Below are 13,829 nucleotides of genomic sequence, written 5' to 3'. Positions count from 1 at the left end.
CAAACAGTACCAGAAACATTACATCCAATTACCTGAGCTTTGTCAGAGACAAAAACAGAACTGCTGGAGGGACCAATATGATTCTCAAAGGATCCCCATGCTATGCAATAAGCTCCTCATCTATGCGAACTGGAGTTCATCCCGGACCCTATTAAAAAAATCTTTGATAACAGGATGGGAAATCGCAAATTCACCCCTGGTCTGGTCCCCACATTTCTGATGGACAGAGAGGTCAACAGCAAGTTAATCCCTAGCTCTAACATAACCTTTAGCTACCTCTTTACTAACTTACCCCATTACATAGGCATCCAAGGAACTCGGACAAAACTGGGTTGTTTTGCATGGGTAGGCTTGTAAAGACCCTGGTGGTCATTAGCCTAGTCTGAAACCTAAACATTTGGACATGCAGATAGACAGAGATTGCTTTATGTTTTAGAATATAATTTTTTTACTTTACATTTGACAAATTTTAGGAAAGCTTGGAATATAGTTGGAGAAGGCACATATTTAAATAAGTTTCCAATTATGCCCAATTTTCTTGCAAAATAAAATTCAGATTATTTGGTATATCGCAATTTTAATAGTCTAGCAGATACAATGATTTCTGATTTAAGTGACAGAGGTACTTAACTCTGTGAAAACTGTGTTAGCTTTAAGCAACAAATAACTATTAATGGTAAGATTTTCCAAACTATAAGAAGATATTATTGTGATTCAGGGAGTTCTTTATGCCATGAGGTATCCCTGCAGCTTGAAACACATACAAGACAAAAAAGGAAATAAAATATAAAGCGAAAGAACAATAATTAACATTACTATGTTTCTAAGATGTTCTATTTTTTTAATGATAAACACAACAATGAAGAGGTTCAACTGCCACTGTTTTATGTCACATCGGTAATAGTACTTGTAATGCTATGGTTATTAAAAATCTTTAAAAAAAAGATTTATTGATCTTGAAATTTCATACTGTAAGTACCAAAGGTCTTACTATTGCTTTTAAATGACACATTTTAATTTAAGTTGACTGGTTAGTTGTTAATTGATGTTATGTAACACTTCCTTGCTGTTTGAGAAACCCAAGAAAATCTGTTATGATACACGGGCTAGGCGTCAATATTATATTCACAAAATGTTATCCATCACGTTAACATACCTTTCATATCTCCCTGAGGCAGTTTATCAGTCTCCTCCTGTATCTCACTCTATGCTACTCCCTAGTTAAACAGTCTTATTACATCTCCCCGAAACAGTTTCAGTTTTCTCCTGCACCCAGTTTAAAACTGCTCTCTGCCATGCTGGCACTGTAAACAAGATAAAAGAACTAAAGATAGATCCTTATGTAGTAACATAGATTGCAAACTGGGTGAAGGATGGCACTCGTACAAGGTGGTTGGTGTCACTTCAGAAAGTAACCAGTCAGGTACCACAGAGCTCAACTGGGGCTCCGCCCTTTTGATATATACTTTTGTACCATGTAAAGCCAGAACACTGAGCAAATCCGAAACCAATAATTTAAAACAAAACGCCCAGATGAGGGGATTCGAAAGACTTCACTTTTATTTACAGGCAACAAAACCCACGTTAAAGCATAAAACGCTACGCAAACCTCTTAAGCGTTTTTCGTCACACAACACATAACTTCATCAGATACAAAGACAAATATGAATGCTCCCTCTAGTGGTGAAAGATGACTAATTTCATCATATGTAAGATGTTCAGCATTCATTTGTAAATACTTTTCTATGTATATAAAAAATAAATAAAAGCATAAAAATTCATAAAGGGCAGGTGATTATCTTTGTGTATTCCATTTATGAGAGTATGTCCTACAGTTTAGCAGCTCTCATTTTAGTAAGGATTTAACAGAAATACTATAATTTAATCCGGGTGCTTCCAAAGTCAGCTGCCACCACAAATTCCTTATATTCTATCTTTTCTTCCCAAAGACCACCTCTAATTTCTTTCTTAACCACTTCTAGTACAAAAAAAAAAAAAAAAAGGAGTACTTTGCTTCAGGACAATCTAAACTATGCCTATATAAAGCATTAGTCTCTTTTTTGTTTTGGTCGTACAAATGCTCGTAAATTCTTCTCTTGAACTTTCGCTCAGTTTTGCCTATGTAGAAAGATCCGCAGATTCCACATGTAACAAGGTAAATTAACCCACAAGACTCAGTTAAAATAACCTTTACTGACTATTTTTTTGTGATTTCTACAAGGCAACACTATTTCTTTTTTGTTAGTAATGTACTTACATTGACTACAACGTCCACATTTATAAGTCCCCACCTTCATTCTATTTATATTATTTTCTTCTTTTTCCAACAAACTCTTCAAGGTTGTGGAATTTCTATAGACAAAATTTCAAGTCCTGGGGGGGCAGGCCTTTAAGGTCAGAGAGTCCTACAAACCTCTACCATTCCTTTTCAATAATTGTCCTGGTAAATTTGACACTTACATTAAATTCTAAAATCATTGCCTTATTAAAGTCATTTGTATCTCTGGGGTCTCCACTATCACTATTATTATAATTTGTCAAATTCTCTCATATAATAGGTTTAAAATTCCCTTTCCTTCCTGTAATGATCTCAGTCCTTAATTCTCTTAACATTTCTGATGGATAACCTCGATTGGCAAACATCATTGCAAGGGAATCTTACTCAAGTTCAAACTCTGTCTCCTCTGATGTCATACGGCTGACCCTAATAAATTGCCCCTTGACTATATTTCTCTTGTAATGAAAGGGGTGGGCACTACCGAAATGCAGAAAGGAGTTAGAGTAGGTAGCTTTTCTGAAAATCTTAGAATGAAAGCCCCCATCCTTCTTGCATATTTCTATATCTAAATATTGTAATGTAGTATCACTACTATTTCAAGTGAAATCTAAAAAAAGTTGTAGAGTTTTTTAAAAATTCAACAAATTCAGCAATTGACTCTGTTTCCCCCACCCAAAAGATACAGATGTCATCTAAAAATGTTTATATAAATACCAAGATTCTTTATACCTGGAGTTTAAAAATATTTCTCCTCCCATCTGCCTAGGACGAGGTTGGCATAGGTGGGGGCATAAATTGCCCCCATTGCTACTCCCTTAGTCAGATGGTAAAATTCTCCTTTAAAAAACAAATAATTATGTTTAGAAACCAATTCCATCACCATTAAACATGCCAATCTCTCATATGGCTTGATTTCATTGTCTTCAAATAAAATCTCTTCTAACAACTGTAGTCCTTCCAAATGGAGAATACTTGTAAATAGGTCAATTACATCAATGGTAATGAATGTAGTATTATTTTTATAGGTTTCTTTATTGATTTCTTTCAGAAGGTCCCAAGAGTCTCTTTGGCTTATTTTCCCTTTTAAGCCAAAGTTTTTTTAAACTTAGTGTCCACATATTTAGCAAGAGGCTGTGTTTTGGAACCCTCTGCAGATACAATCAACCTTAAAGGTGGGTCTACTTCATTTTTATGAGTTTTCGGAATACCAAAAAAAATGAGGGTATTCTAGGTTTATCTATTGTCAAATATTTATACTCATTTTGATCAATTAATCCCTCCAATAAAAGGTCATTAAGGGCAACATCAATTTTACTATAACCAATGTTAATCTAATTTCTTGACACTATTGCATATTTAGTAGCGTCTTTTATGGCATTCATTTTGCCCTCGTATGATACACTTTCCATTAAAACCATTCCCCCCACCTTTATCCGGCTTCATTACTCTAATGTGTTTATCATTTCTTCATTCAAATAACACTTTCTTTTCTTTCTCAGTTAAGTTACCCATAAAATATATGTGTTCAAAACTCACCAATTTCTTTCTCCGTATTCCTCTCCAAATTTTTTGAGGGTGTAATGGTGGATTTATTGTACTTCACCTTAAAATTGGGTTAGGGGTATAATTTTGATCTTGGGGTATAAGCAGACCTAGATTAATTTTTCTCAAAAATATTTTTACATCTAATAATGTTTTAGCTATGTCACCTTTCTTCATAGGATGTACTCAAGACCCTTAGATTGTGGGCTAAAATGTTCCTCTTTTAATTCCACACCACTATAATTTTAGATAGTAAAATTATCCATAATAAACTTACAATCATTATTAACATCCTTAACAATTTTTGAGGTAGGGAGGGCATTGTTTCCAACCATCATTTGGTTCAATATCTCTCCTTCCTCCCCCCTCTCCATTGAACATTTTGGTTTTAATTGTAATTCTGGTTATTCCCTCTATTTCTGATTCTCTCAGACCTACGTAAAGGTGGATGTTCCTCAAACTCATGAAGATAGTCCACCCTTTCCCCCACATGTGTAATCTCCATATCTTTTCTATTGTTGTTACCATGATGGTTCTCATCCCTATTTTGTGTAGTAAACCTATTATTTTTCGGTCTGGGGTAACAAATTATTCCGATACTCATTTAAATCCCTCGCTAACTTTCTTAGTTTTCTATTAATTAAATCATCACATTTTACATCTATACCATGCCTAATCTGATAATATTTTTCCTTCTCAGTTTCTATGGTGAAAATTAAATAATTTTTAATACAATCATTCAATGTATCAATTTCCTTATTAATGTCCTCTTTCACCCTATCATTCTCTTTAATCAAAACTTTAAGAACATCTAACCCACATCTGTTAAAAATCTCTAACAATTCTTTGTGGTAGATACTACCCTCTTACCACGTTATTCAGAAATTTAAAAACAAGTAAGCCTTTAGGCACAATATCTAGATTAATACAACGTCCTCGATAAGCGTTTTCAATTTCCAAAGTTCTAAACTTTAACATTAATCTTGATAATAATTCTAATTTAGTAATGTATGATTCAGTCACAGGTGGTGCTTTATCGGTCTTATCAATAAATTTATTCGAAAAGCTGACCTGCAGCCAGTCACTCAGTTTGGGTTCGTTACCACCAGTTACACCAGCATACGAGCATGTACCTTGTCCGGGTGGCAACCCAGATCCAGAATTATTCTCCTCTTGTTGACAAGTGTCTCTATCTTGAAGAGCAGCTGGTGTGTTAATAAATTTTTGTTCGCTCTGCCCATTAATAGCATTAAGTTCACCAAACCCAGTCGTTTGCTTTCCACCGTTACATTGTAGTAGGGCACGTCAATCAGTGTTAAAAACTCCTCCTCCATTGTCCCACCCTTGATGGGCTTTACCCATAAATTCCACCATTGATTGGCATCATCAAATCGATCAGCTGCGAAAGTTGCCCAATACATTTCCTCAATTGTCCTGCCTCATCTCTACTATTCATACCAGCAGAAGCAGTAACTTCCGAATCTCCCTTCATGCTGTAAAAGTCACAAATAAAAACACGTAAAACCAGCACACTGAGCAAATCCGAAACCAATCATTTAAAACAAATTGCCCAGATGAGGGGATTTGAAAAAGACTTCACTTTTATTTACAGGCAACAAAATCCACGTAAAGGCATAAAACGCTATGCAGACTTCTTAAGCGTTTTTCATCACTCAACACGTAACTTTATCAGATACAAAGACTTCATCAGTTATCAGTCTCCTCCTGTATCTCACTCTATGCTACTCTGTACTTAAACAGTCTTATTATATCTCCCCGAAACAGTTTCAGTTTTCTCCTGCACCCAGTTTAGAACTGCTTTCTGCCATGCTGGCACTGTAAACAAGCTACAAGACCTAAAGATAGATCCTTATGTGGTAACATGGATTGCAAACTGGCTGAAGGATGGCACTCATACAAGGTGGTTGGTGTCACTTCAGAAAGGAACCAGTCAAGTACCACAGAGCTCAACTGGGACTCCACCCTTAGTTTTGGTATAAACTTTTGTACCTTACAGCTATCCAAATTCATAGGATGACTGCAAACTGAATGCCATTGTACCTTCATCCATTAATATAGGACTACTTCAGCAAGCAGTAGTCCTTACAAACCAATACCATACAGAGAATCAATTCAATCTAAATGTTAAACTGTGCAGCATTACAATCTTTGGGAAAACACCCATCATTTACAACTTATAACATAGCCAATAGCTCACTCCACACTGACAATATAGTCAGGGATCTTGGCATCTGGGTGAAAATTTCTTCACCTTTGACCACCATGTTGTAACAGTAGTTAGGAAATCCTTTGGTTTGACTTCTCTAAGTCTTTTGGGTTTCTAATGTCATGACAAGAATGGACCCATTCCCCAAATCAGGGTATGATTAAAGTTCATGAAATTAGTATTGTGTCGATCTTTGATGTTAGCTAACCTGCAATGTACCCAGAAATAATTCCTGAAATTCATATAGAGTTACATGCATTGGTAGCATATCTAAATATGACTGTAAATTATTTTTTATGAGACCCATTATGCCTACTATTACTGGAACTGTCTGGATATCTTTCTTCCACATTGCTCTCATTTCTGCCTGCAAATCTTGATATTTTATGGCTTTGTCTCTCTCCGTACATGAGATACTACAATCACTAGGTGTAGCAATTTCAATGATCAATGTTACTTGTCTTTTTTTCGTGGACTACTATACCTGGTTTTCTTGCGTCTATTTTTTTAATTAATGGTAATGGGTGATCCCATATGATGCACACTTCATCATGCTCTATAATGTCTTACGTTTCACATTTCCAGTGCTTCTCAGCTACTTCTATACTGCAATGTTTGCACGATCCCTAATGCAACAATTTTGCCACATTATTGTGTCTTTCAGTGTGCATGCCCTTTGCCATGAATGTATCACACCCAGGAACAGTGTGTGCAACAGTTTAAAATTCAGAACCTACATTTGTCTGTTTCTCCCACATGTTCAATAAAGTTTGTAAACCAACATCCAATATCCTGTGCGGGTTTCAGCTCACCTCTCCTTAACCAACCATTCCTCCATCAAATCCTGATCAACATGAGGTTATACTTACCACTATATTTATGGCTTTCCAACATTTCTTTCCTTCAAATCTGATTACTCTCCTTATAGTCTTTCTTTTATTTTTTTGGCACATTCAGTTGCTCTCTGATTTTTGTCTACTTTTGGTTTGATTTCCATTCCTACCTGCCACTGGACTGCTTCTGCTAAACTAAGCAGAGAGGTCATCTTAGACTTCCTTGCCTCATGCTGTAAAACTTTCACTATGTTTGGACATATCAGATATGTATGCAGTCCGACGACTGCAGATCTATACATGTATTACATTTCATGGAGGCCTATACTATCTTAATAGTCCGAAATATATAATCTTGGTAAACACTGAATTTTATATTTCGTTTGAAAAGCATAAAGTATTTTTCTTGTTTTTCTGTCCAACTATCAAATACCCTTTGGGGCCAGTCAATCACACCAAAACTGTAAGTTAAAACAAGAAGAGCAAATCAGTTTATAGTTTGAACTTTATTCCTGATGTCAAGGCGTTTTTTCAATCTTAGTTTTCTGAAGTATTCCTTATAGAGTTTTATTCACATTTATTCATACTTTACTGCCAATCCTTCATCAATTCCCAAATATGTATATACTGCTTATTGCTCAAGTTCTTTTACAACACATTCCTTTCCTAAACTGATATTTTCTTGGTACTGCAACCTTCCTGCTTTAAATGTTGTTTCTGCATATTTATCAAGACCAAATATCATCTTATATTATCTGAGAACATTTTAAATCCTGTTGTTTAGCACAACTAATTTTCAAAGGTATGTCATCCAGGTCAAACGAAGTTACTGTCTCTATATACTCTGTCCTAATTAGACCACTTACTGAGTACAATACCCCTTCCTGCATGTAGACTGAAAGGCTCTACAGGTTCCTGATGAAAATGATTATTGGCCTACTTTTTAGGCCTACTGGCCTTATTTTTTTTTCACACCTGGCTGAAGCATGCGTTTCCCTATCTGAAGCACAGCTCTAAGGTAAATAGTTTTCTTATTTTCTACTGTATCTACCATGCCAGGATTAGCTTTTAGTGTTAAAAGCAATATAGTCTGGTTTTCAGGGTCCTATAAGGGGGAAGGACTAGGAAACAGGGTGTCAGGGTGCTGAGTAACATCATACATGATGTCTTTAAACCTGAATAAAAAGAAGATGAAGGTTTGCCAGAGACTAAAACTGCTCAACCCTTACATACTAGAAGTACCATCCACTTAAGGGAAGATATATTCTTACCACCCAAATAACTTTTATGATGTGCAAGTCAATCCAGAAGTAACACTGTCAGAAGAACCACAGAAAACAGAGAAAGCATCCTCAGCTTCAGTACAGTAGCCAGACAGAAAAGCGCAACTTTTGTGTAATGCTGCTTATCTACCACCTTAGAATCCACAATTTCAAAACACTCTCTCTCTGTCTATCTTAAGTACTGAGGGCAACATTTCAGAACACTCAGTAAAGATTGAGGCTGAAGCCCCTAATAGTGGAGGAGTACAGGAGAAATAAGCAGATCCAATTTCACCTGTAAAACTATTTATCTGGCACATTCTTTAGGCAAACATTGATAGTCAATACATTACAAAGCCAGAGAAGAGGGCTACATTATTTCTGATGATACCTTCAATTGTGTAACATTCATCAGGTTGTCATGCTCTAACAGCAATTATTTTTCTGGTCAAGGAAATAAGCAAGGATCAGTCAACATTACTGGTCTCAGAACATAATTGTCAAGTTATACTGCCTTTTCAGAAGAGTAAATACCTCTTTTACTTTCTGGTAGTCTTGTTTGCCATATTTTGAGAGCATCTCTCACTCTGTTTTACCCCTGCAATCACAACCAGCATCAGAGTCGTTTGATTAAGCTGTCCTCACAGATCATATAAAACATGCACAGATGCAAAGAATCTAGCATTTTTGCATCATCACCTGATGCCACTTGCAAACTGCTCACATCTGAAATCCTTTTCAAAACAAGTAGCAAAACTACAAAAATGCCCCAAGTGAGTTATGCCTTCTCAATGCCAACACTGTGGCAAACATTGACAAAGTCATCTGTAATACATATGATCTAAGAATAGAGTGGCTGATGCCTGCTCATCCATCGGGGGGGGGGGCACATTATTCTGATGCATAAATGAGATATGGAGGAGAATCAGATGTTGGAGCATGGGCATCACAAAAGGCCTTGATGTGTAAGACCAACAAGAACTACAGTGGTGCACGTTACCCAAAAGCTGGTACATGGACAAGCAAGCATGTGTCCATCAGCCCAGCAATGTGCAACATTGGCATAGAGTTGTAGTAGGGGAAAAAGGATAGCAGCACCAGTAAAAGCACTTATAGTTGCCTGCATGATGTCCTCCTATGATAGGCTCCTCCTTAAAGCAGAATGATTGGGTCAGCCAGAGCATGACAATGCTGATGGTTGGTAGGTACATGAAAGAAAAGAATGGAAAAAAGAAGTTACGCCTAGCAGATGTCCCTCAAAGGGCTGGGACAGAAGACAGCTATTGCCCAGGCACCCCTATCTTCCCCTCACCATTTTATCTCTAGAAACTAGTGACTCACTGTAGAAGAATTTTAGAAGACACACATGCACACACAGATAGTAATAACACCTTTAATTTTTTAAAGTAGGGATCATTGTTTAGAGTAGGATAAGGTGATATTGTTCAACAACACAAGTACATAATTGTGATTTCTCAGTGGCATTCGGTCAAGTCAATCAGACTTTGTTAATTCATCCACTGAAAGATCATAAACCAGCCAGCTTATCCAAGTAAATGCTATGAAGGTGTACACACCAGATATTTCTGTTTTAATATATGATTTCACCTAACTTAACTGACGTGTAACTACTACGACTAAGTGTACACATTGTGACACGTCTAGAATTAACTACTCATATATTGTAAATAACTTGTAAGAATTTTATTAGTACTTTTTGATTAGTGTACATCATTTTGTATTTTTGCACCCCTTGGGTCTGGGCTGTTGCTATAAGACATCTGTTGAATTCACTTAAAATGAAAAATAATACACATTTTATGTACACATATACAGACTCACACACATGCATAAACAATATATCAAAACCTTTGCATATAAAATATTTTATACTAGTGCTACTGACAAACTTGGAAAAGACAATCTGCAGTTCTCTTTTCAGTGCATTTTCTGGCTGTAAAGTCATTGTTGAATAAGCTCGGCTTCAGATGTCACAAGTTGTTAAAACCAAACTAGATTAAAATGAAATAGGGACGGTCCTCTACCAAACTGATCTAAAGTTTCTGACATAGTCAAAACTTAAAAATATAAAGATTGTAGTCTGTGTCTACTAACAGTATCATAGTTTTGCAACTGTCTAAGCAATCACACTTACTTAATCAATTGATTGCCAAGTACCCTTCCACAACCCCTCTTCCAGTCCAAGTAGGTGTTCCATAAGGGTCTGGTCTATCATTCATCCACTACTTTCCTAAATGTGTTATATACAGGAATAACTTTACTATTGACATTAAACAGGTTACTTCACTAAAGCATATTCACTAAACTCTGAAGACTGACTATAAGGCTGCCTTCTCTACAACTGAATCAAAACTAAAACAATGAAAAATGCTCACTTCTAAAATAATCACCTCAACAGCAGAGCAGATTTCAAATAAGACTTAATGAGAAAGTCAAATGAGAAAGTCAAATACAAAAAAAAACTACAAGGGATTATCACAGTCAGATTTTTCTTACTGCCAAATTTCTTGTATGGTCTAAACTCTACAGTTGCTAGAAGCTTCACATTTTTCTATAATATGGCAGACAATTTACAGTCACAACTCCTGCGCCCATCATAGCCTCTCTCTGCAAAGCATAAACAACTACAATTAAAAAAAAAATCTGCCTAGTTCAAGGTTAATCAGTCACTTAATCTACCTGATATCATCTTTAAGAAGTAGGTTTCGGACCATAAAAAACAACATTGTGCATGTCATATAGGTAATTTTAGAAGCCTTTACAATAAATGTTAAAATCAACAAGTGTGTGGTACACATGTAATTCTTAGTTTCTACAGAATGTATTCTGTTAATCACATAAAGTCAACTGGAACTTTTTTAGGGATCCTGCCAGAATGTTTTGTTTGTATTAGAAGTAAACTGAAATAAATGTATAGGCTCGCACTGCCGCTGACAATAAATGCACGGAACTCACCACATAGACGGCAAGGGCAATACTTTACAAAGTTGAACAATTTGTAGTAATTACATATTCCCCACAGCTGTCATATACCCAACCACTTAGTTTTCTACAACGGTAAACTTATCTTACTATCAAATTTCGCATAGCACCCTAAAATGTGAAACAGGTAACCCAATTAACCGCCCCGACCCATTTCTTATCAAACCCAAATTACTGAAAGCACTTTGGACACATTCTTACAGGATGGTCTACCATATTTCCCTTGTATGTGCTCACTTATTTCGTAAATCTCGGTACGACATATTGAGGGAGTTCCAGCAGGTCCTGATTATTATGCTACTGCACTCTTGGATGGGGAAGGAGAATAGCCCAAATTCTACCAAGCAGGGAAAACAAGCATAAATCCCGTAAACATTAAATGAAACCAGTTGATGGATTCTTCAGACCCTCATTTCTGGTTCCTCGCTTTCTGTTGTTATGGAAGCTAAATCGTTCCTTGACTACCATCTCGATATGATAGGTGAACGAACAAGCGTATTGCGATGTAGCTTTGCCATTTTAGTAGATGCAATAACAGTTTGTGTTTTTTTTATTATAAAATAAATTGCGAAGTGTGTAGAATGAATGTAAGCAATGTTACAGAAATATTAACGAAGAATCCCACACAGTGAATAGTGCACACACATAAGCTTTATTTACGTGATCACTTGGTCCGAAAAGCAATTCAGTTACATTCTGGGTTAAGGATGGCAAAAGACTTGCCGATTAATAAATGTAACTTGTTGTAGTTTTTTTTGACAAAATTGCCTAATGATGTTTATTGTGTGTTAAATTTTCTTTTTTACGATCCCAGCTTCAAAATTAATATCGCGTACCGTTCTTTACTGAGGAGGCAGTCCCACAGCTTGTATCAGTGACGCCCATTGATTTGCATCATCATCCGGCCTCTCGAGTCGACCCAATCAGCTTACTCTGAATGAGTGCCGTGTTTCCCGTTCCAGGTAAGTTTATATTCCCTTCAAGAAGCACACCCCTCACCTCTGATTTTGTGTAGCTTTACCGTGTACAATAACTCAGAATCTTAGTACAATGAGCCTTTAAACTTTTTACAAGTTGCATTTGTAAATACTTGCTAAAAACAAATAAAAAGGATCACTGAACTGGTATTTCTTGACTTATACTACTGCACATATGCTTGCCAAGGGACCAGAAAATGCGTAATACATTTTTTCCAAGTTTACATTTAACAATTGTTGCAATTGTAAATGGCATATTGTTAAAAAAAGTTATCTGACCCGGCACACATTTATTTGTATTGTGCTAACATTTCCTATGTAATCATGCAATGGCGGTTCCGTCTTTTATTTATTTATTTTTTCCCTAAGTGTGTGTGTTAGTCTAATGAGATGAGGGATAACCTCTCAAAAAACATTAGGAAAAATCGTACACTACACACGAGGGTACAGAAAACCTTTCTGGTGACTAATGCAGGATACTATATCAGTTAGCATACCTTTCAAGTGTCTCTTTTTCGCAAGACCTGTTTGTTTACCGTGTTCTTCATAAAATGCTTTTCTTTTGTTCTGGTAAATTTATTTTATTTATTTATTTATTTTACATTTGTTGACCGGGCTAGTCTAATTGGACATATGTCCAGTTTCAGTAGAGGCCCGGGGTGATGAGCTCCATGACAACAGATAAAACAACAGCAAATAATATAAAACAACATTAGTTGTAGATACAAGGACATTTCTGGTTAACACAGAAATATTCAGTGAGGACAGAAATCATTACAGTGTAAAATGTAGGTTCAAATCAACATATAGGTACAGTACATAATTACTGGTGATTATAATCAATAATGTCAGGCATTAGAGTTTCATACTTTGTATTATTCAGAAATGCATCTTGATGCAAATCCTGTTGTTTGTGTTATTCAGAAAATGCATCTTGATGCAAATCCTGTTGTTCTTTTATCTTTGTTAGTAAATTAAAGTATTATTTATAATTTGCCCCTTATATTAAATTCTTGTGCCCCTTATTTTTCATTTTATCGTGAATTATTGAGCTAAGAAGATGAGAGGAATAAAATCCCGGTATATGTGAGGCAGAGCACCTCGCTGGCCTTGTTCAAGAGAAATCTTGACCAATGGATGGGAGATGAGATATAGATATACCCCCTCACCTTCAGTGTCACTGCTCAACAGAGGAGCACAAAAAAAAAATAATAGTTCCCCCCCCCAAACTAAAAAGGGGCGTAAGCAAAACTATGGGCTAGGCTTGTAAATGCCCTCGGGCAGATAGCCTAGTATAAACCTATGAACCTATGAACCTAAGCCATACCATCTACCATCTTGTGCAAAAACATACTGATTTCTGAGCACTGGTTCTCAAATAATTTTGCTGAGATTTAATGATTCTCAAAGTAAAATATCTCCCTGAAATATAACACTGATTATGTAGTGTTATGGAAAGTGACAGGAAATGATGTCAAGTTTAAAATAAAGGTCTTGTGCAAATATAATATGGAGAAACATTGCATTAGCTGGGAAGTCTTGAGTGAATTATTAAGAGGTAATACAGAACAGAAGATTATTTTACTATAACAAAAGATCCTGGCCTGTGGAATTTTGTATGGGATAGAATTTGCCAGGTAGAATGACATAGTTGAGAGGAGATGCTGGAAAATGATTTTATAAAGTGTAGAAAAATCAAACAGTTTG

General features: G+C 36.0%; 1 protein-coding gene across 1 annotated transcript in view; it reads right to left on the bottom strand.

Moving 5' to 3' along the window:
- Positions 1-11,487, bottom strand: part of CLUAP1 (clusterin associated protein 1) — a 960,319-nt gene extending 948,832 nt beyond the window's left edge. Inside the window, exon 1 of the mRNA XM_044089326.1 lies at positions 11,387-11,487. Coding sequence (XP_043945261.1) covers positions 11,387-11,408 — 22 coding nt within the window. The 5' untranslated portion in view covers positions 11,409-11,487. The remainder of the gene's footprint in view (positions 1-11,386) is intronic.
- Positions 11,488-13,829: the final 2,342 nt, after the last annotated feature.

This window comes from Protopterus annectens, chromosome 12.part0, assembly GCF_019279795.1.
Source record: "Protopterus annectens isolate FY-2018-M chromosome 12.part0, PAN1.0, whole genome shotgun sequence".
NCBI lineage: Eukaryota > Metazoa > Chordata > Ceratodontiformes > Protopteridae > Protopterus > Protopterus annectens.
The sequence above is the reverse complement of the archived record's forward strand: the minus strand, read 5'-3'. Positions and strand labels throughout refer to the sequence as shown.